The 25,292-nt window shown below is 43.9% G+C and overlaps 1 protein-coding gene across 2 annotated transcripts in view; it reads right to left on the reverse strand.

The window, feature by feature from the left end:
• The window catches only part of SIDT2 (SID1 transmembrane family member 2), a 546,488-nt gene that overhangs the window by 448,901 nt on the left and 72,295 nt on the right, over positions 1–25,292 (reverse strand). For both annotated transcript variants that reach the window (XM_069614482.1, XM_069614483.1), the window contains exons 2-3: positions 3,680–3,801; positions 2,308–2,472 (exon numbers count right to left, since the gene is read on the reverse strand). In XM_069614482.1, the coding sequence (XP_069470583.1) occupies positions 2,308–2,472; positions 3,680–3,801 (287 nt within the window). The remainder of the gene's footprint in view (positions 1–2,307; positions 2,473–3,679; positions 3,802–25,292) is intronic.

A 25,292-nucleotide genomic window follows, 5' to 3' on the forward strand; every position in this document is an offset into this window, starting at 1 on the left:
CTCAGCCATGTTGTGTTTCAGTGTCAAACTAAATAATCAAAACCAAAATAAATGGCAGAGCATTAGTGGGAGTACGAAGGCGGAAAATAGAAAAAGGGACATTGGACCCTAGAAGTGTTATCAATTATAGAGATAAGTCCATATTTGCCTTGACAGGGCAGAAAGAGGGCACAGAAAGGATGTTATTGGGAGGCAAAGTAGAAAAAAAATGACTCCCTATTAAGATTAAAATGCTGTGTATAAATATTGCAAATGGGAGCAGAACGATAAGTGCTTACCTGGCTGAGGACAAACTATCAAAAGAGGTCATCACTAGGGGCCGGAGTGGTTTGCTTTGAATGTTCTGACGCATTTGTGATGTCATAATGTACTGCTGAAGGGGCCTCTTAAAGGAGAAATAACCTCACACTGGCAATTGCGTCTTGATGCCAGCATCTGCTCAGCAGTGGATGCTACTTCACACAAGCAGAGACTTTCAAGTCTTCTGTATCAAAAAGGAAAGCTGTGTGTTGCGTAATCATTTACAACAGATGTCACACGAAGGCTATGTGGCCAGCTTTCTCTGCCCCTCGGTTAACAAACACACACAAAATGAGTGGCGCCCTCTAAACGATCAAACAAATGCAGTGCAAGCAGTAAATCCGTGATATTGCCTTAAGGTAGAAACCGCCGCAATCTGCCTGGATCTTTTAGAGAGCGTAACCCTGCGAGGTCAAGGGCACACCGGTTACTTGCAGGCAGAGACGCTAGGAGGCTGCATGCTGCTTCTGCTGCTGCATGGGAGAGTTCAATACAAAATAGTGGACAGGGTTTTCATCTCTTACTGTCTCCTCCCACCATGGTGGCATCACACGTAGAAGGACAGAGAGAAGATCCCAGGAGAATATGGCGAGGCAGGTAATTAAACAGGCTATTAGGGAATGAGAGGACAGTGGTGCTGCAGAACCTTCCAGAGAGCCTGAAGAGAAGCTTCAGAATGCCAAGGAGGTGGCGGAGCCTCACACCTCAGCACAAGAGCTCATGAGGCGGCTGGTAGTACCCTTCAAGAGTGCTTGGGCTTTGACACCGTCAAAGAACTAGTGAAGATGATGGAAGAGCCATATGGAAACAGCTAGAGTCTTGCGCCTGCTCTGCATGCGGAGGTGGCTGAAGAAGCCATCGAGACTGCGGGAGTCTCACATCTATCCTGCATCCTGGGAGGGACGAAGAAACACCTACCCTGCACCCCAGGGGGGGGGGGGGACGAAGACGCCACTGAGACTGCAGGGGTCTCACATCTATCCTGCATCCTGAGAGGGCTGAAGAAGCCATTGAGACTGCGGGAGTCACATCTATCCTGCATCCTGGGAGGGACGAAGAACAACTACCCTGGACCCCAGGGGGGACGAAGAGCCACTGAGACTGCTGGAGTCTCACATCTATCCTGCATCCTGGGAGGGACGAAGAACACCTACCCTGCACCATAGGGGGGACAAAGACGCCACTGAAACTGCAGGAGTCTCACATCTATCCTGCATCCTGAGAGGGCTGAAGAAGCCATTGAGACTGCGGGAGTCTCACATCTATCCTGCCTCCTGGGAGGGACGAAGAACACCTACCCTGCACCCTAGGGGGGGGGGGGGGACAAAGACGCCACTGAGACTGCAGGAGTCTCACATCTATCCTGCATCCTAAGAGGGCTGAAGAAGCCATTGAGACTGCGGGAGTCTCACATCTATCCTGCATCCTGGGAGGGACGAAGAACACCTACCCTGCTAAAGAAGCCATTGAAACGGGTGGAGTCTCGCCCCTAACATGTGCCCGGAGCGGGCTGCAGAAGCCATTGAGACTGCTGGAGTCTCGCCCCTAGCATGTGCCCGGAGCGGGCTGCAGAAGCCATTGAGACTGCTGGAGTCTCACATCTACTCTGGACCCTGCTTCTAAACTTAAGGGTCTTATGAAGCATATACTTCATGGAAGGCGAGAAGAAGCCGTCGTAAGCCTAAAAGACAAAGCAGACTAAGAAACAGAGGAACATCCCAACACATTTGATAACCTCATGATATATACTTTAAATTTAAATATTCATCTACCACGTGTTAACCAGCCACTGAATAAACCCATGAAGTGTCAATGCGCTGCCCACTTAGACTTGAGGAACCTCTGGGCATTACTTTGACTGTGCAACAACCCATGGAAACATCTCAGGAATGCCATTTGCAACTTACGTGCCCAGGAATGCACACATGTACCTTTCATAGAATGGCATAATCCTATCAGTAGAGAAGGAATGGATTAATCGTCATTAATCTTTCGGTTGACACTTACGTTAACACAAAGTTTTCCACTCGGGTGACACTGAGCTGGTACGAGGCATTCTTCATGGACAGGGTCGAGACATCAACATAGAAAAACTGCAACTCCGACTGGTTCTTGGTCTGTGGTTGGCAAAGGGTGCGGCCGACATCTTGGTACATGTACTTCCTCTGATACCTACAAGCAACAAACAGTGTTAGAACTCTGGAAGGCTAGAATGAGCCCGCCACTCACAACCTGCATCAGTCTCCTGCGCTAATCACCTTCGTTCCTCATTGGCCTTCATAACCTCTATGGCTTCTCTATCCTCAATCTTCATTGGATGTGTATAGCGCAGAGAACTCAGTATGTTGCTGCTGCTATGTGCATTCATGAACTACTTTGTAGTTCACTCTAATATTGTTCCTTCTCCATCCCACTTTCTTTCAGAGCCACGTGAGCACCTGGAGACCATGCAAATGGCAGTGGTGCGCGGTATAAATTGTATTGTAGTAGTCATTTATATAGCGCCTTTTCCCATTTGTATGGCATCAAAGTACTTTGTGGTAGGAACGCCCTCGAGGACGGGAATGGGAAAATTCTTAGACAAGGCTTAAGATGCATGCGTGCATTTGGCCAATATTAGGATTTAGGAGTGCTGGCTAGGCTCCAGTAAGCAACCCAAGAGGTCAGGCGCATTGGCGGGTGCTGAGGGAGGTCACAGCAGAGTGCTTGTGCAGGAGACTCAAGATGTAGCCAGCTAGATGGCAATTTGTATTAGGTTGCCTCTGTATAATAAAGGCAGAGATCTTGAGGCATGTCTTGTGTTTCAGTGCGAACGGTTATATGACCAGCTAGACCGACTGTCATAGTCGTAACTGCATTCTAGAGTGCGTGGAAGGATAGCCGTGCCTTGGCAGATGTGCACCGGAGTGGCGCATGCATTCATACCTTAAGTTCAGATAGAGCTCATCTTGGATCATCCAATCGTCTGCAAAAGTGTACAGTGGTAGATCACCTACAATAACGTAGTTAAAGCAATTGGACAGTTTTGTTGGGCCTCCTCAGATGCTTACCACTCTACGCCCTCCTTTACTTACTTTAAAAAAAAAGTGTTCAAGTATCTATATGCATAATTTACATGTGCATAAATGTTGGTAGCCAACAGTGGTAAATGAAGACGAGCACATTCTAAAAGGTCATGTAATGGCCATATTCCAGAATGCTCAGGCACCAGCTGGGCAAGGTGAGGGCAGGTTAAGGAGGCTGGGAGACATCAGCATGTTGTCATAAGTCCACACTTCTTGTTAGTGCTTTTCGGTAGTAGCTGATGGAATATAAATAATACACAGGGAGACAAGGCATGCGGTGATGAAGGGGAGACCGAGAGGACAGCCATACTTACAAGCCTCGGAGTATGAGTGGCACCTGAAAGGACACGACTGCCTCCTTCTGCCTGACCACAAAAAGAACAGGACTTTCCTTCTGCTCCAAGGACACGTTCACCGACACCCGGACTCCTTCAGTCTGCACCCAAAACAGAAAGTGGAGTCACAACCTGAATTCTACCACTACATTTGCTCGCTGGGAGACGGCCACGCAAGAATAAGTAAAAGGAAAGCGCAGAGTTTCAGCTTGCAACGCACTACCATAATGGCACTAGCTGTCAATAAGATGGCACCACCTGGAAAATGGTGCGATTACCTGGGCTCATGCTAGCAGTTCCAGGCAAATGCCGAACTAATACCAATACCCACACTAAAAACAGATGGCGTTGCCAATACTAGTTTTTGACAGGACTTCAGTGCAAGGAACAATTCTATATCAAGTTGCTGAAGGATCCAATTGACTAAGACATTATTACTCCTGTAGCTCATTTACAGCTGCAACTAAGCTATTACTATCAGCAGACTGCTTAGAAATAACACGGGCAGGAGAAAGTGTTGTTTCTGCTTGAAAGAGCTAAATAAAAGAGGTCGCAGGAAGTTGCGTTTTTGGCATGTAGTGGCTGGGTGAGAGTACATAACCGAACAATGACCACAAGCTATGTGTCCCTCTCACACGTCATCTCTCTCTTACCAAATAAAAAATACAAATATCATACCTTCAACAATTGCAATGGTTGATTTATTGGTGGCACTTATGTGACACCTAAAAGCAAAAATAATAAAATGGAAGAAGGCTTGGCATGACTTATGGGGCGAGGATTGCACAAAAGAAGATCACATCAACTATATACCAGAAGGTGGAAGGCATCACTATACACATTGTGGCCATGCAGGACGCAGCATGAATGGTGGGGGTCGCGGGTCATAGAGAGGTGAGGCTAGGCTTGAAGTATAGGGGGGTCTGAAACACTTCCAAAGTATCCGCCGATTGTGATTTGCGGGATTATTTTTAGTTTCTTTTACTGTGGAAGCACGAGGATTTAAAGAAACCTTCTTTGGCGCGATCACAATGCTTACATGCAGCACTGGAAACATTAGTCAGGGCCAAGTGCTGAGCACGTTGGCATCTTGCTCTGAAACACCTTATAGTTACTCTTGTCACAGTGCCAAGGGGAGCAAGAGTCACAGTAGCTACCACATTGCCAGCAGACAGACGACCAGTCATAGTGTGGGCCACACCCAGAATATAATGAGAGTTCAAATGGCAACACCTGCTAACAGAAGTCACTTGGGGCTTCTCCCTGCCCAAACCCGACTCCAGTTCCAAACAACTTCCCATCTACATGGGTGGAGGGGTATAATGCCCACACCTCATTCTCTACCCTTTAACCCTCCTTACAAACATAAGGAGCTGTCCAAAGACACATTTCTATGTCATTAGTATTTCGATACAACAACCCTTTTGTATTTTAAGTAAAAAAACACCCACAAGAATCATAACAGTCGTCACAATCTTCTTAGGTCACGTAAGTAACTCATCTATTTACAAATTGTTGCAAGAAACTAACAGCTGCTATAATCAAAAATGTCAAGTTGCAAGCTACTAGCCAGCCATAAAAAGTCACGTGCCACCTCATTTCTAAACATGCAAACAGCACACCACTTCTTACTAGCCAAGAGTCCATTTTCACGAGCAAATGGCTACAGGCGAGTGCACGTTTTAATTGTTTATTGTGTTATGGTTTATTAATCAAACCTTTCACAAATTTGAATATATAAAACAATACAAAAATCAGCAAATACAATTTTACAATTAAATTTCACCAGTTAAAGGTTTACGTAATGTATCTAAAAATCTACACAGTGACAGTATCAGTTGTCCATTATCATTTTGAAAACCTTTATTCGGATTGACCATTAGCAAAAAAGCAACAACATAAGCAATTGTACAAGAGAATTTGATAAATAGAATTTAAAAAAACAAGCCAAATTGATATCGTTTTTTGTAAAAACCTCCTGGAGATAGTATCTCCTCCCAAGGGATCCTCTGTGAGGAGACCAAGCTTGCAGCCGCATGAGGATATCCAACAACGGTACACAGCAATCTACTTCTTAATAGCCAAGCAGGATGCACACATCTGGCTGTGGAGTAAATAACTTTCCATTCCTGCGAACAAGTTAAAAACAACATAGCATCTCTTGTGTTTCTTATGCTCAACTCCAACAAAACGGGTCTCAAATACCTCCATCTCATATCGAGTGAGACCGGACAAATTAGCATAAAATACAAGAGAGTTTCATTTTATGCTTTACAAAAGGGGGCAAACCCCAGAATTTCAACCAGACCACAAACAAGTAATGTGCAGTAATGTAATGTGAAGAAGCCAAACCCTCAATAGTTGTGCACCAAATCCAACATTTTACTTTTAACCGACAATAGCATACAGTGGTTTCCAATAATTCCAATAATCTAGGTCTCTAACAAGATGAAGCCGAACTCAGTCAAATTACCGCATTAGGAATGGCCAAAGGAAGACCAAGTGCTTTTTTCCACATCAAACCTTCAGTTGTAGAAGGACCCCGAATCCAAGGTTAGAAACAGTAACCCATAACTTACAGAGGGTTCCACTTTTGCTACATAGAAGCGAATCAGAGGTAAACATGAAAATGTACAAAGCCTCTGAAAAATGATTTTTATCTGTAGAATTAGAGGTAGAGATTTAAGTGTAAGTCGTTCCTTGTGTCCTTCTGCAATATTAGATAATGTGACCTTGGACCCATTTATAATTAAGTCGCTTAATAAGGTATATTCCGAGAGCAAATTAACTTCTCTCTGTAGGCCTATAGGAGTTTGATATAAAAAAATTTAAAAAAGCAGAAGATTGTCGCCAAATGCCAACCAATTTATTCTCGTTTCAACCAATTTTACTGGAAAAGTGGTGTTCGCTTCCCAAAGATCTAACAAATGAGCCAAGTACAAATACAAAAATAATGGTGCCAACACACACCCTTGTCTCAAACCAATAGAGGTTTCAATACGATTCTTAGAAGGCTCCATGCCGGTTAAGTCGAACACAAACAGATCTATCCGAGTGGCGACCTGCAAAGATTTTTACTAATGGAGCTGGATTTTTTCAGTTCAATAATTTCTCTCATAGAAGTTATCGATCCACCCTATCCAAAGCACTGCTCATGTCCAATGAGGCAATGTAGGTTATAGCAATTTTCCCCTTCTTAGCCTCTGCTAACAAACGTGTGATTACAGAGCCGGTCAGCATAGTTCCCAAAGCTTTCCTGAAGCCAGCTTGGAAATGGGAAAGGAGAGCATGCTTCTCTGTCCATCTATTCAGATCTTGCAATATAGGAGAACAAAACACTTTACTGTTGGCATCAAAATTGCCACTGGATAATTGAATGGCAACGCAGGGTCTCCTTTCTTAAAAATCGGGATTAAAAACAATGTTCCCCATGATGAAGGGAACTCATAGTTAGTCACAATGTCCATAAACTTTGGAAATAAGATGTCAGCCCATAACTCTGGGTTGAACTTTAAAGCAATACAAGACCATCTGGGCCAGCAGCCCTATATGGTTTAGATCGCTGTATTGCATCTTTAACGTCCGCTTTTGACCAGTCAAAAGTCTGGAATTACTTTGTAGTTGTCATTTGAAAAAGTACATATCTTTTTTTAGACATATCATGTCTTTTTTTGGAGTACAGGTCCCCTGAAAAATCCACCCAAGAGGATTCTGCTATAAGGCATGCATCTTGATCTGAAGCAGAAAAAAAGCGTCATTTATTATTTCCCAAAATGTTTTGCTGTGTGATCCATTTATAACCCGCAGAATACCATGGCTATCAGTTATGTTTATCCTATAGCTAAGATGATCGATATAGTGCCTGCATCTTTGGGTGATCTTACCCTTAGATTGAATATAGGACACTTTGTTTTGTTTATACATGGATCGCAAAGCTCCTAGTTACCTTCGTTTGTCCATTTTAGCCTTTGACATCCACTCATTGTAATGGTATTTATTAGGAGCCACCAATCGTCCCTTAGGTATAGCGAGTTCTAAGCATGATCAAATTGCCTTATTGTGTGACCATATAGAGAATAAAGCCTCAACATTTCTGTTTGACAAAGTAGCACACATGTTTTTTCTTTCCTTATTAAACCTCTGGCAGACGGCAGTATTTCACCTTACAATTAGGCCACCTCTGGATTAAGTCAGCAAAGCCAAGGAAGGATTCAGAACACAATGCTTGACATCAATATTTATACAAAAATCAATGGTCCATTGAGGACTGTAACTTTGCTTTTCAATAGATAGCGGAGAGCAACGTGGCAGCAACGAGCTGTACACGTAAATGTGATCGAACCAGTTATATCACTTAATCCTTTTAGGGTATGTAATAGCAGGGGAAAATTACCATGAGCGCATGCAAGCGTCCTATTGCCCCCCCACCAGCCCCACCATTATAAGTACTCCTTAACACACCATCCTGTATGTTTTCCAAATATTTTCCAGTCGCAGAAGCGGCATTAAAATCTCCTATAATAATACGTTTTGAAATATCCAATGGCTAGCCAATCAGCAATGATAGTATCCAGTGCCGATTGGATGGAAAAATTAGACTGGGCTGCTGGGTTCCAACATAAATTCACAATTAGAACATGAGACCCCGAATCCTCTTGAGTTCTGGAGCCCAATATCTTTCCCTCCCAATAGACGCAGCCAAAAATTAATCATGTGAAATCTCACAATTGCTCACAAAATGTCCCAAGAATGTTAGCTTTTTATCTTTAAATGCTTAACAACGAAAATACAGAAGGTTTGAAGGTTTCACGTACATCCGACCCATTACAAAATCTATATTTACATTTGGCGATTCATTCTCCCCCACTCGCCCCCCAAAAAAAAATCCCTGCCAACATCATAACCACACTGGTTTCTAGTAAATTGAGGCTAATTTTCAAGTAATCAAAGTGTTTGGTGGGGTAGCTAATTTCTAGGTGGGCTAAGGCTTTCACCAATTAGAAATACATTTTCTCTTTTCAATTGAAAACATTGTAAGATGGAGGACTGTTGGCTGCGGTTCAGGTAGAATTGATGGGCTACTCCAGCCCACCTCTAGGAAAAACAAATGGTCCAATTATTCTCCTCCTCCACACTAAACACTCCACATTGTCAAAGTTGGAAAAATAATGAATCACTATGCGATTGAGATGCCTGAGAGCAGAACATGTTTATTGGCATTAATGTCAATTTGTGTTTGAATATTCATTTCACCATGTGAATTGCCTGTATGAAATGTACTTGATAATACAGTTTACCAATACGCAGAATATATATTGTACAGACTACAGAAAAAAATAATTGTAATATGACATGCCATGGTAACTAGAATGTCCTTTGACATTGTTGCATCACTGAACAGGACGTACGGCACAAGGCACACCACAAAAGATTCTGAATCTGGTAGCAACGCTTTGAATGTGCGGTCCAAGAGCTAACCGCTAGCCAAGTCAATCTCGCAAAAATGGGAACTATGGATTAGACTTTAATAGGTAAGGAGTTCACTGGCCAAAATTCTCAATAAAGCTTGTGCAAACAGGTTAAATTTAGCAAATGAACAGAGGCATTTAATTTATATGACAGGGAAACGTCCAGTGTGAGGAAGTTAATCACATGTAGTAACTACAAATGGAAGATTTAATCGGTCCAAAATAGTGAACAACTAGTATAGGAGGGACAGGTACGACGTATTTTGTACTTATTTTGTACTTATTCTGCATTATTTACATCTCCACAATATAGCAGTATTCAACACAGGCCATCTATCTTAGTAATAACGGGGCACGCGGGAGCTCCCTAGCACATCCGCCTGTCATTGCTTTTTTCGGTGAAATGATGACAATCAGTAACTCGTTCTATACAAAATGGTAGGCATAGAAATTACAGTCGCTGGGCAGTTAAACAATTTACCAGACAATATTATAATCTAAGATTTAATACGTTTGATTTCAAATGAGGTTTGGAAGCATTCTAACAGCTTTTTTCCCTCCGTTTTTTACCTCCCCCTTCCCTCCACAGTGATCTTATGTGTATGTTATGATGTCGTGATGACAAATTGGAGTTAAGGACCACATGGACTGTGAATAAATTAGACCCCAAGAATCAAATAGGTAGTGTGCCCTGACGAGGACCCAGAGGGTCGAAACACGTGTTGGCAATCTGTTTGGCAATTAGTTTTTTCTTGAATCTGTACAATATATAATCTGCGTATTGGTAAACTGTATATCAAGTAAATTTCACACAGGCAAGTCACATGGTGAAATTAATATTCAAACACGAATTGACATCAAATTATTGTTTATTTCTTGATTTTACAATACCTGTGAAAAGACAAATGTGCAGACACTGGCATTAATGCCAATAAACATGTTCTGCTCTCAGGCATCTCAATCTCATAGTCACTAATTATTTTTCCAACTTCGACAATGTGGAATGTTTAGCACGGAGGAGGAGAATAATTGGGACCGTTAATTTTCAAGTAAATCATGGGATTTACATTACTTGGTGCCAATGCTAAATGCCATTTTCGTCTCCAGGAAAAAGATTTTAAGTAATCTTGCAATTTTCTTTTTTTTTGTGATGCGATAAGATTTTACAACAGCCCTTCTTTAAATCATGTCTTATTTGTTCATTGTAATTATTAAGGTGAATACTTCACTCAAGACACAGCAGCCATACTCAAGTGTAGCCCATATCGTTGCTCGTATTTAGGGTGTCAATAAATTACTCCTTTATCTTCCATAACAAGGTATTTCGGCCAAGGTTATAATCCGAGATAAAGCTAAAAGTAATTGTACACATGACAGGCTAATTAAAGATGTGGGTGCACGCTCAGGCATTTAGTATTCCATGATGGTGGTATTCTGCAATCGTAGCATCGAACGCCAGACTTCACTGTCAAACTTTTTTTAGCCCGGTTGATTTGTCAAGATCCCATACCATGGCCCATAAAAAAGCTCTGAGCATACTTTTAATTTATACGATTCCTTGAGGGGGTACAAAGATTAACCACCATGCTTCGGAGCAAATCCCCCTCAGGGCGTTCATGACTTGTGTGGCTTTGATAACCAGAGTAGGACAGTGTATCACCCACAGTAATGCACAAGTATTTAAATGTGCTACCTGACCAAGAAGCGGCTCATCCAAAAGCCATCAACGAAATTGGTAGACCAGTTTTAGGCCAAAACACGTGAATTTCGTTTTCTTATATCAAATTTATGTCCAAAACGCATGGTTTGGTAAAGGCTTCCTTGCAGTAATACAGCAGGCCTGTGTAAAAGAAAACAACATCGGCATATTCTAGCCTGGAATTGCCCACTTTAGAAAGAAGCGTGTGGACAAACCTATGTGTCTGCAATAGGTTATGTTACTGGGTCTTTTATACTGTGCACGTCACCATGATAGTGGTTTTAAGTTACATAGCATCATTGTCAGCCCACATCCTTGCTCCAGGCCCAAATTCGTTTGTGTCTCTCGTCCCTTTGCCCTCCAGGGTTCGAACATTGGGCCTTAAAAACATAAAAATGTGACATTAACTTTGTGTGTTTTAGAATGTAAATATGGAAGAATAGGGGTATAACTAGTACACATTTAAATAGAACGGCTCAGACATTATGGCCAAAAAGTTGAACACTGCATCTTATGTGGAGGTCATATTTGCAGAGTGCTGTATACTATCTCCTGGTTCCCCAGTGGAAGTTCACTCCTATTGGGTGAAGCCCGACACCCAGGAGGTGGCTTTAGCTCCTGCTCTTTGAATCTATATTTCAATCTCTGTCCTCCAAGTCTAGTATATACGAAACTGGGTATTTTCATGTAGGGCTACCATATCCAATATCACTCCATTCAACCTCCATTTTTGGATAGCCTGCCACAGTATGGGTTTATTTACCCTATGGAAGGTTGATGTATACTCCTAGAACGTGACATATAGTGGTCGTTGCATAGAAGTCAAAGACTTCTGATCCACTGCACATAGTGCCAGAACATTAGCACAGGCGAGGTTCATTCCTGCAGCCACATCTATGAATCAGTAGAAGGCTGCTTGCTTTCCAGGAGACAACACAATGCAAGGCACAATAACCAGATCCATCATCATGAGAGATATGCAAGGAGGGCATTATACATGCTATCAGGACCAGGTGCCCTTGAGTTCCTTGATCTCATGAGCAGAAAAAAAAGCTCCTGTCCACTCAGTAAAGTCTCATTTCATTGCTCACTGAGGCGCGATTAAACCCGTACGAGTCCTCCTCAGAAACGGGGTTAGTTTAAGCACTACTAAGAAGGGTGGATGCAGGATTAACTGCCAGAATGTACTACTGTCCCGATTGGGTGGAATCCCTTAACATTTCCTTCCACCTCACTCAAGGTTGCGTTTTTCGATAGAGTTTACATCCTCAGCAACCACATTTCTACAGGTCAGAAATAAAAACCAAGAACGCCCACTACTTCTTAAGCACATAGCCGGCACAGCACAGCCAAAAGTTTAAATGCTATTCGACAACAAGCCCAGTGCAAGAGACAGCCTAGATATTTTGCATTTGTGGATTTACATTCCGCCTTTGATTCGGTTTCAAGACCTAAACTTATTAACAAGTTAATCAAGGCGGAGTGTCCCTCTACTCTTATAGACATCATTTTCGCATTGCATTCAAAAACTAAGATCTTTGTAAGATTAAACGCTGAAGGTCTTTTATCGCCCCCTGTTCATACGTATAGAGGGTTAAAACAAGGATGTAGCTTAGTGTCAGCCTTGTTCAACTTCTTTATTAATGATGTTCGTTGGATCTTTACTAAAATAGCGGCTGATGCCCCAATGTTAAATGGTGTTAAAATTAGTGCATTATGGTATGCAGATGATCTTGTGCTTGTGTCAAAAACATCTAGTGGCCTACGTAATCTTCTGTCAGTACTTTGCAGCTATTTCAAAGAAAATGAATTAAGTGTAAATACTGCCAAAACACAGATTGTCACGTTTATCCCGAAAGGTTTACGCAAGCATTTGTTAGAGTGGCAAATTGAGACAATTCCCATAAAGATAGTTCCAAACTATGTTTATTTGGGTGTTATTTTTGACGGTTGTCCTACATTAAATTCACAGCTGAATAAAATTAAACAGAAGCTAACTATGGCAATTTGTCAGACTCGAATAATTGTATCCAAGTATGGCAAATTCTCACTCAAAGCAGCCCTTCTGTTTTGGAATCAAAATGTTGTCCCAACTATTCTTTATGGTCTGGAAACGCAAATCTTACCAACTGGATTTCTTGATCAATTAGAAGCCAAATTTTGGCGAGCCATTCTGCATTTACCACAATGTATTCCTGGGGTGATGATGCGTTATGAATTGGGCTTAATTTCATTAATTGCCCAACATAATTGGCGCTTATGCGCATTATTTCGTAAATGTTTGTTTTCAACACAAGACAACTCTGCCTTGTCATCTATCTCCAGTTACATACTAAACTCAGCAGAAATGTTCCCGAAACAGTGGTCCTCAAATGTTCTCTCTATCATGGTAAAGGCCGATATTTTACTGAGCCTTTTATTAGATCAGCCAGAGAGAGCAAAGAAGAAAGTCCACATGACGGACTGGATTGAGACCCGAGTAAAGTGTCTAACCTATAAAGATTTTGATCCTGCAATATTTGGACCTAAAGCTTATAAAGTCACTGCCTCGTACTTGTGCTTGGCTCCTTCCTCTGCTATTAGATCTGATATCCTGAGGCTGCGGTTTAATATCTGGCCTACTAGGGAAGTTAAACTAAGAAGGAGACAAATCACATCAGACCTTAATTGGTGCAGGTTTTGTCAAAACATGTTAATTGTTGAAACCTTGCAACATTTATTATTGGAGTGCACAGCCCCTGAACTTTCGAGTTTAAGAAACATTCACTTTGCCAAATATGTTGTGTATTTTGCACAAATAGACCCAAGTAACAGATGGGTCGCTCTGGTTGCAACTGAATGTATGGGCATAAGAATTGCTACCATCAATTTTTTAAAATCTCTAAACATGGAATGACTGATATACATCATGTTAAATTGCCAACACTCTTAAATTGTGAAATTTTGACTTGGAAAATGGGTATAACTGTAATTGTAAATGGTTGTTTTATTGATTTATTGCTCTTATTTATGAAAGAATGGATTTTTGTAATATGTATAAAACTGAAAAAGTTGCTGTAATGCAACTATATTCAATAAAAAAAAAAAAAAAAAGGAAATATTTAAAATCATCCAAGAATACAAAAAGCAGGCAGCCTCCACACAGCCTCCAAACACAGGCTCAAGAACTCCGCAATCAGACTGCTGTGCATTTCAGCAAAAAGATTTTTCAAATCCAAGAGCACATGGACAGTACCCCATCCGAATACAGGAGTTAACACCTTCTCCATCAATCACCACTCACTAACATCATTGCGCCTTTTTTTGTACATGACAGTCTCTACTATCGTTTCATGCAACCCAGCTGGATCTCCAGAGGACCCTCTGCTTCCTCCCCGCAAACGTACCCAAAACCATCAAGAAACATCCAGAAGGGATGCCCGTCTTCTTATCCTACCTTAATGACTTGATCAAAGGTAATGGGACACCCAATCGGGAAGTCAGCTTATGTCAAGCCACACCTCAAAAAGCCCACTGCTGACCCAAATGACCCTGCAAGCTACTGCCCCATTGCAAACATATCGGTCATCAGCAAATGAATGGAAAGAAAATAATTGAAGTTCAACTCTGGAATTTTACTACGCCAATTAATACTTTGCGAGGCAAAACACAGTCTTAGAAAGACTAGAGTTACTGAATCAGCCCTCTGCTCAACCTGAAGGAAACTGGGAGAAATTAGAATGAAAAGGCACAAATTGACACCAATCACCTCCTTCCTCACCGGGAGCACCAAAACCACCATCATGGACCTATACAGATCCCACCTGAGGAGTACCCCAGGATAGACACGGTCGACTCTTCTTTTCAACATTCGTAGGATATCTCTACTGGGTCACAGTCTGGTCTCACTTGCTAAAGCTACGCAGATTACACAAATATTTTACAAATACAAGAACAACCTTCAAAAAGATTTCCTAGACTTGAAAACAAGTCTGGCAGAGATAGACGCATGGAAGACAGCAAAGACACTAAAGCTCAACCCTACCAAAACAGGATTATTCAGCGAGATGCGTCCATGCCCACTACCATCCTCCACAGTAGGGAACCTTACAACCACAGTGGACAGCAGTGTCTAACTTGAATCACAAGGGAGAGCCAACCTCCGGCTATGCTTTTGCCAACTCTGCCCTTTACGACATATCATACCTCATGTATCCTTAACCCAGACCTTGGCCGTGATGTCACTAGTACAAACAAGACTGAACTATACAAACATCCCCTACCTCAGGCTCCCAGAATACCTCATGGAAAAACTACAAAGAATCTAAAAAGCAGCGGCCAGACTACTCCCCTGGATGAAAAGGTTCAAAACACACTACCCAAGCACTACACACGCTCCACTTACTCACACATGAGAAAAGAATACAATTCAAACCTATATGCATAACCCACTGAAGAGGGAGATCCAATTGTGGCCCTCGTAACTGCCACCAGACTCGCTGCCCGAACGCAGAGAAATGAGAGGTGCACATCATTCCTAGGCCCTTCCTCGCCATCGGTGATGTATCGCAGATCCGAGAAACGCTATTGTCTCAGACAGCCATTCAAACTGTACCTGACTGACACTATGGAAAAAATACCATTGTCATTGATTGAACAAGTTGACCAACTATAACCCCGAAGAAGCTGATGTCACTACTGACATCATGACATAGATGCGTTAGACATGAAGCATATAGGCATCCATGCATGAAGCTACACGAACATGATAGTTTATTGCCGATAGACTTGAAACAAATGCTTAGGACTCATGTAGAATAGAGGACTGACACCTACACAAGTATATCCTTTGCTGAGCGGAACCAGCAAGACGCCAAGAATATGTCCAATTAACTTGCACATGCTTAAATTGCAACTAACATGGACGCCCATAAGAACAAAGATGGCGGCCATAGGTGCATTGAAGTGAATGAGGAAAAGTTGACAGATTGATCCAGTTGAAGTAGAGGGACAGGGCTTCAAGCACAGATATGGTGCACCTCCTCATCAAGGACAAGAAGTGACGGAAGGTTTCTAGTTAGCCAAGACGATAAAGCACCAGCGAGGGATAAAGCATAAAATCCTCATAACTACAAGCAGAGCGCCTCCATTTCCTGGTCCCTACACATGACCTGAAAGCACGGGACAGAGCCTATTCATTCGAGGTGAATGGGGAAAGTGGTTCCCATTGAACCAGAGGTGAAAAGATACAACTGTTATACAGGTTCAAAGTTCTGTCTCAGGACTTGGGCGTTCAGAGATGGCAACTTGCTGAGAACAAGCAGCGCCATCAGGGATCATTACCAACCTTGTAGACTCTCATTTCGCATGGTAGCTGACCAAGGTCACAAGGCTGAGAAGACCCATTCTGCCCAATCTCTGACTGCCTTTCACATTACGCACACTATGTTGCATGAGCCAAATTACGTTTAGAGTAATCTGCAACAACTTTGTATTCCTGACACTTAGAGGTGGTCCCAGGAGGAGCCACCAGATATGGCGATCCAATAACCAGACAAACCCCTATAGACTGCATATATACTTTCCCCTCGACTAACAAATCTCCTTCCCTGACAGGTTTTATGGGATGCAACTTGTTTTTGTGATGTCACTAGCCGTTAAAACTGAGTGACACACGTTTGGATGATGAGAGCTCGTGAGAACACAGTTTTCCAGAACCAATACCTGTCATTTTAATTGATATTAAAGACAGTAAACCTTAACCCATGGTTGAGTCTTCCGTTCTTGTGGCAGGGATTTTCATGAGTCTCAAGTACGCTCTTGCTGGTAATCGGGGTAGCTATTAAGAGTGCCCATGCCACTCCTTTACAAGTGGTAGCAGAGGATGGTTGCTAAAACCTTTCGGCATTAAAGCTGCTTCATCCCGCCGCATGCCTGAAGGGCTGAGCAGCGACCTGCGAGGATCTACTGCCAAGACCACGCATGGGGATGAAGCCGCCTTGGAAAAATTCCTGCCCACTACCCATGGGACGACAGGCAGACCGGACGGAAGAGTGGCAGATTCTGGGAGAGTCGGTGTGCGAGGGGCTTCAGCAGATGACGGAGTGTAAGTATAGACTCAACTATACAGCAAATATAGGGGAGGGGAAAGTATTGCTTAGTGTTGTGTTTTTGTGTTCTTGTGAAGGTTACCTGTTCTTTGGGCGGTCAGCTTAGCTTATGGATGAAAAATTTAAAAAATACATGTGATCTGGTCGGGACCTTGGATTATGAATGAATTTTTTTAAACATAAAAAGGATACCTGCGAGTGTGGCAGCTCAGCTTGGTTCATGGATGATTAATTATGTATTGTTTCCTGTGTCTAGATATTGGCAGAAGGTGCTAGGTAGTTTCTTATTTTATCTCATTGAAATGTATTCCTATATGCGGCACTATTGAAGAAGGAGCACAATTTTGGAGTTCCCTGGGTCTTCGTGAGGCAGGAAGACGACTGTTATGCTATGTTTGTTATTGTGTTTATGTTGTGAAAAGTGGAGGTATATTTTCCTTTGTAGGGTTTGGGACATCACAATGTGGGGTTGTTGAATAGGACGAGGTGCTTAGAAGGTGGTGGATTCCATTTTGTTGGACTGTTGCTTGACTCAGCGAAACGTGTTAAGCCATTTTAGGGCTTTAAGGTTTTGGTCTTATGGGAGGAAACGCAGTGTGGGCGGTGTGCGGAGCACGCACTTGTTGATGGTGGTGAGCCAGAGAGGCTGTTAGAACGATTTTTGGGATTATTGCGATTTTTGTGAATTTGATTGAAAAAAGTGATGCTTGTTATGTGAATTGACAAAAATCCCGATTTGACTGCAACTAAGTACTGACGATTACAAAGTAACGTGTCACCATGAGGGATACACCCAGTCAACATTTATGCAAGTCCCTCCTGCGATATCAAGAGAAAATACATAAGTATTGCATGGAATGGACTTGCAATACAGATTGCAAAATGGTTATGCCATGGCCCAGGGATGCAGCTTTTCCAAATGTGGGTAGCAACATATGACCACATTTGTTTATTTACATGCCGCCTATAAGGGAAAGAAATTAAGTAATCGATTGGCCATATTAGAACTATGGAAGATGTTTCAGGACGAGGAAGGAGACCCATCCCAAAAACAGTGGATGTCGAGTAAACGCGATGCGGAAGGCGAATCACCCACGGCTCCCCCTCCTCCTCCTCAAATGGCAGATGCAGAACTGACAGTAGAAAGTCTGAGATTTAACCCTTAAGGGAATTGAAAGCAGTGGCAGGATACACCAACCCCATTTTAGCACCTCCCACATATAGCAGCAAAGACACACTTAGCGGAGCAAAACAGGCGAATAAAAAAAGCACAAGTGATCAGTGGCGAACATAAGGAGCGCAACGAATTGCAAGCGAAACTGAGGGAAGATTATGTGGGAAAAACAAGGCATAGTGGAGATCATGAGTTGATAGTCCAGACAAATGACAGGTAGGTGGAAAGATAGTGCTTAAATTGGACGGGAGGGCTACAAACAAGCTAGGGCATATGGGAGAGGAAGCTCTGAATCGTAAAGATGCAGAGGAAGAAGCTAAAAAGGGAGCAGAGGTAATGGAGGAAGTACAGAGAAGAGAAAGGGAAGAGGAGGAGGAACACAACATGTTGGGACGAGACCGAACAGCAGAGAGGGAAAGGGATGAGAGAGAAGAAAAGGCAGAGGGAGCTGGAGGAGACAGCAATGAGGAAGGCCGAAGTGGAGAAAATGAGACATGTGAAAATAAAGAGGGAAAAGAGAAGGCTAAAAATTGAATGACTCGTTTAAGAGTGCTGACACAGGGAAGAAGAGGAGGAGGAGGAGGATAGGAGACGTGAGCGGGAGAGAGACGAAAGTGGAGACAGACGAAAGTAAATGGAGACATTCTAAGAATGACGAAGGAGAAGGGATGCAAAGAAGAATAGGGGTACTTTATAGGAGCAGAAGAGACAGTTCAGTTGTCCAAAAGGCAAGTAGGAATACAGCAGAGTCCTTGCTGAGGGGAGGGGGGGGGACATGATTCTCTAGATAAGGCGAAGGGGAAACAGGAGAAACTAATGTTAAGGAGGCTCGGCTTTCAGGACGAAAGAGCCTTGGGACCATGGGGTCAGATGAAGATCGACAGGAAAGTGGTGATGACAAGGGAGAGAGGCCTCGCTGCCACTCCAGGGAAGTAAGCTCTGACAGAGACAGTGTGGGAGAAGGGGATGACATGTGAAGAGAGGAGGGAGAACCCGAGGGATGACTGGAGCGTCCTAGGGACAGGTCGCATAGTGCAGATGAAATTACTCCATATGCACAGAGGCTCAGAGCCCTGCCAGGGCGGATACGGGCAGAGATGACAAGAGCGTTCACTGCTACTAAAGACATGGGGAGACATGGCAGAGGAATGAGACTGACAGTTTCCATTACTAGAGAAGGGTGGCAGGCGACCACAGTATATACCGTGGCAACATATGGATAAGGATAATCTGAGGTGACAGCAGAGAACACGGCGCACCATTCAATAACTGCCGATCTGCTGTATGACAATCTCGAAGAGTGCAGTACCCAGTGTGAGAAACCAGAGGGTATTCTCCCAAGCAAACCTCGAGAATCCCTTACTCAGGTGGCTGGGGAAGGGCGGACGCTCTCAGACCCCAACTCTAGGGCCGGACGAGTGAGGGAGGATCACCTGGGTAGGGGACCCTGGGGATACGCTCAGGCATTCACCCAGGTGAGACGCAGTATTATACCGGGAAAGAACCAAAAGTGAACAAAGTCCTTGAGGCTTTCATAGGCTGTGCCAACTCAACCTCCTTTCCACCCAAGGAATCTCCCTTACTAGAACCCATCCCCCCCCCCCTACACCTCTGGTAAACCTATTAGGAGCCCAAACCCTGTTACAGGAGGAAACAACCTCTCTCAGAATCCCGGTTTTCATGTTGCCTACCCGAATGCTCAAGGTCATTCTTTTCCACGTCCCTCTGGTTATTATTTCTAGAACTCCCAACCAGCATTGACAAAACACTACTGTTCACACAAAACCCCCTGTCTATTTCATAAACCCTACGTACGCTAACCCCACATCCCCTTCCTGACACAAACACTTTCTTACACCATGAAAGACAATGGACTAACACCAGAGCAGACATGTCACGACACAAGGGTCAGGCAATTAATAATAACCTCACACACCTGACGGCCCTTTCCCTTCCCCACAGGGATAAAAAGGTGGCGCACAAGAGCACACTTAGAGCAAGGCAGAGCGCACGATGAGACAGCTATCCCAGGGTGGTAGTTCAAGAGAAGGAGAAAGACGGCGAGGACTGAAAGGGCCGACAAGGAGAGAAGCGACCTTGCCCTTTCAGACCCAGACCTGCGAAGCCTCAGTGACAGGAATCACAACACCGCAAACAATATCCATCGTGTCTTGCAGCAGATGTCAACGATACTCAGAGCCATCCTACACTGATAACCAGGAGATGGAGAGCCACTTGCTACCATGGTACCGTCCTTAACTCCAGGGGCATGAAAAGCCAGGCGGTTCATCACAGCCAGTGAGTCGAGGGGAGAACTGATAAGAAACAGACATGTGTTGAATGAAAAACAAAAGTGGCAAATGAAGGGAAAAATCAAAGAACTGTTAAACTGCTCAGGGGAAAATAAACTGCACAGGGGTCTGGCACCATGTGGGTGCTCACTCGAGAAACTGTGGTTGAGCCCATCTTGTTGAAACTTCTGATACCAGAAGGCTTTAGGAGAGCCGCAAGGAAAAGGTCAAAATGGTCATTCAGGGGTCTAGCAAAATCCCCTGTACAGTTGAATGTCTTTGACAAAAATATTGGAAAGCATAGGGAAGTGAATCCTGCATAGTGAGAAAAGTAAAAGAAACTGCGACACTGGTAAAGGTGAACCTGACAGAGGGATGCCTGCAAAACAACAGGGTGAAGCATGATGCCCCAAAGAACATTGTGTTGACAAGTGTGAACCCAACAGAGGGAGGTCCACAGTAACTGTTTAAAAAGACATTAAGACTTGTGAATGCAACAGTTGAAATCTTTTGGAACAAAAGCCATAGTGAACCCGACAGAGGGAGGCTCACATTCGAGAAGGGTCTCAGCCCGGAAGAGGGGGATCCAAGGGTGAGAAGCCATCACCTGCCGACATGTGAATGAAGCAGAGGAAATCCTTTGAATACAGGCCGCAGTGGGACCGATGGAGAGAGGCTGACATTTGGAGGGGTCTGAGCCCGGAAGAGGGGGGCTCAGGGGTGAAGAATCATCACCCTAAGTGCAAACCAAAAAGGAACTTTTGTTTGTTACTTTGAACATATCAGGCCCTCGGAAGCAAGAAACTGAACCACTGCAGGTCCCGATATCGCCTGGAACGTTTTGTGGATCTGAGCCCGGAAGAGTGCGGTCCAGGGGTGAAAAGCCATCACCCAACGTTCATACAGAAAGGAACTTTTTGTTGGTTATTTTGAACACATTAGGTCCTCGGAGGCAAGAGGCTTTTTGTAGAAAAGAGACAACCACCGGAGGTCCGGATACCGGAGAAAGGAACTGCAGTCTTGTGCTGGGAAAGCTCGAGCATATGCTGTGCTCCGGAGTCCACCTTGTCTCGTGCTAAAAACGTGGGAAAGGGAGAACCGTAGCTACCACATTCCTTCTTTCTTGTGAAACTTATCCCACACTCTTTTTGTATTTAATTGTAAGGATTGGCAATATTTTTTTTAGTATAGGCCCTTTTATTTGCCAAGACGCCACTAGGACTGCCTTATAATTTGATAGTCGCAACTTAGATTTAGGTTTAGATTAGGCGTGTTTCCAACCTACCTATACAGTTTATTAAACACCTTTGAACTGTGATCACTTGCGTTTGTCTTTACTATTGCCACCATGAGTACTTTACACCGGACACATCTGACATAAGCGCGATTAAGGCAAGCAAAATGCGTGAGGACGAAGACCCACTTCAATACATTCAGGAGATACAAGAGAGCTGGTGTCTTGAGACGAGAGAACAGTGGGATAAAACAGTGGGGTTATTTTATCAGATAGTATGTCAAGTGCTGCCAGAACAGGTTCAGAAGCAGCTGAAGAAATTAGTGGGTATAGAGGCTAAACCATGGTCAGAGATCCAGCTAAACATAGTGCACTATTGTCGATTAATGCAGGAGAATGCAAGAAAGAAGCATGAACAGAGCAAGCAGGAAGAGGCAAAGTTAGTGCAGAAGACGCTATCAAAGTACACAATGGAAGGGGCGATGCTGATGAGTGGGAAGGGAGTAGTTGCCCAGAATATGAGAAATCAACCACAGACAGTAGGGGGAGGCTTTCTAAAAAGGGGCAATGCAAACCACTGTCAAAGGGGACGGGAAAAGGGTTTGGATACCCGATGCAACAGGGTGGAGATGGATTTAATGGGGGAACAGTCGAGACTAATGGGGGGTCCAATATAATGCTGGCTTTATGGAAGGATCTGTCACATATCACAAATGTGCAGGAGCGGAATACAACAGAATGGGTGAATGGCACAGGCAGGACAAGCCGACTATTATGCTCAAGATCACATGCATGCGCAGACATACGCGCCACAACCTGCGCAAAAACATAGCATGCCAATGCAGCCATACCAGCCCATGACACATGTACTGCAAGTACGGGAACATATGCAGCCACCTCAACTCGCACAGCAAGCCCTGGTGCAGCACAACATTGTAGCCATGATACACACAGTCTCCACAGTGCAGACTCCTGTACAGAAGCTGGGAGGAGTAACTGTACTAGGGGGCAATCCTTTTACTGGGACAGGGATGACATACCCACAATAGGACAGCCCACAGACAAACCTGATGTGTGCGATCCTATCTGTTACACCCAACCCAAATGATGAAACATATAGGGGTGACAAGACTTTCTCTTTTCTCATAGATATGGGGAACGACTCAATCCTGTATTGGGGGGGGGATACCCAATGTCAGGCACTGCCATGAATGTGCAGGGATTCTCTGGCGCTACAGATTTGGTTCCTTTCGCTGACGAACTTCGATTTCCAGAGGAGAACAGGACCCGACTATGCCATTGTTATATTCCCGACAAATACCAGTAAACATAATGGGTAGGGGCATGAGCCGACTAAACATGACCGTTTCATTCACTGATCAGGGAATAGTATGTTCAATTCCAGTGATTCACTACATGTGAGGGAACTTATGCAAGCATACTGTGGACAGACTGTACAGAGGGTGGGTGCCAACAAACCTTGATCTTTTCCAGTATGGCGTGGAAGTGCTGATAGCATGGCTTCCAGGGATATAAGGCAAACAGCTAAGTACACCCAGCAAGTTTTTGTTCAGACCAGGGGTTCCCCTAGATGAAAATGAAGGACAGGTTAATTATTATTATTATTTAGGTGTTACCAATAGAACTGGAGACAGAGTAAGAAAAGAGTAGTATTGCATGGGACGGATGACACAGGACGGGCATGGAGGACAGTAATCGTGGTAGGAGAAGGGCACAGGCTGACTGACTTGACAAATTAAACTGTGTGGAGATGATCGCTCAGATCTCAAGACAGGGTTTTCCATAAGCATTACCTAATGGTTGAGGATACACTACAGAGACGTGCCACAGAGAATGGTTTTGCTGAAAAAGGCTCCATCATTTCTCAAGGAAGATTTGGAACGAGTACCCAGTGTTCTATGGACTAGCAGTACATGCGATGTTGGCCTATTAAAGGGAGTAAGAGCTGTCAAAATAAGGCTCAAACCAGGGGCTATCTTACCAAGGCCAAGACAATATTCCCTATCCAAGGAGGCAGATGAAGGCATTTATGAGACTGCGTTAGTGCAGAAAGGCATTTTTGGCAGTTCGGAGTCACTGTGTTATACAGCTGTGTACCCAGTGAAAAGGGAGATGGGGTATTGTGGCATTTTATTCAAGACCTACGTCCTTTGAATCAAATTGCTGAGGCAGAATTTCTGTCAGTTAATCCAGGGACTATCCTATGTAGCATCTCGCTGGAAGCTACCCATTTCATGGTAACAGATTTGAAGAACACTTTCTTCTCTATACCACTCCACGAGCACCTTCCTTTATAGAAACTAGAAGTGGAAACAACTGAGATTACCACAGGCGTACTGTGAATCACCCTCCATCTTCAATAGGGTTCTCCAAATGGGCCTAGGGAACATACAGTTGGAAAGTACCATCATTCAGTATGTAGACGACATTTTGATATGGAGCAGTTATGAAAAGCATTGCCGAAATGACTCTGTGCCCTTGTTGACAGTGTTAGCAGAAAAGGGTTACAAGGTAGACAAGGAAAAATTACAGTATTGTTAGAAGGAAGTGTTGTACATTGGACAGTTGATATCACATGAGGGCCGAAAAGTAACTCCAGAAAAAAGAACACCGCTGCCACGGACAGTGAGAGAGATGCAGCAATTCTTGGGCCGCTGCAATTATTGCAGGGCCTGGTATTCGGCTATGGCACATACACAAGACCGCTACTAAGAGGGCTTTTTGACGCTAAGACAAGGAGATTACAGTGCATTACAATTCAGCCTACATGACATCTACAGTACATGCTGGACTGTGATGATGGCAGGGGAGGGGCACTTGACCGGCTGACGGCACTCCAGTGCAGCACGTGCCCCTATTGGGCAGACTCAGACGCACTGCAACTCCCATTTGCCATAGCACTCGTGAAGTGCCAAGCACACACAAAGGGGTGGGGGACTTGGTTTCCCATGGCAATGAAGCCGCAGACATGGAAGCGAAGCGTGCAGAATATTTTACAGAAATAAAGGAGTTGCACAGCCCATCTCACACCCGCATATGCAATACGATTTGAAAGAAGGGTATAGTTCATAGCCCACCACACAGATAATGGAATTTCAGGAGAGGGCACCATTAGAGGAAAAGGAATTATGGGTAAGGGGATGTTCGATATCCTGTACATACGCATTATGGAAACCTGAGACCACAGGCAAGTTAGTGATTCCAGTAGTGTTGCTGCAAATAGCACTCATGCAACTGCATCATCCCACCCACTTAAGTAGGGGCGTACTTGCCGCACAAATTGGGGAAGAGTGGTTCTGTCCGAATATGGCAGAGCACATTGCTGCATTCATAGAAAATGGTACTGTCTGCAAACAATTGAATGCAGGTCATACGCTGCGAGCAGTATAAGGATCATCACTCCACCCAATTGGGCCTTTCCAACACCTCCATGTAGATTACGCAGATATGGTCCAAGTATGCCAAGGCAACCGCTATTTGATAGTATTGATATGCCCTTTTTCCCCGAGGGGATCGAAGCTGGCTCATGTTCACACCCTGATGCCCTCGGGCAGCCACATTCCTCATCAGAGAGGTGTTCTCCATGATTGGGGGGTGGGGGTGTGAGGCACTGCAT

The sequence above is a fragment of the Ambystoma mexicanum genome, chromosome 9 (genome assembly GCF_040938575.1).
Source record: "Ambystoma mexicanum isolate Mex_15411 chromosome 9, UKY_AmexF1_1, whole genome shotgun sequence".
NCBI classification, from domain to species: domain Eukaryota; kingdom Metazoa; phylum Chordata; class Amphibia; order Caudata; family Ambystomatidae; genus Ambystoma; species Ambystoma mexicanum.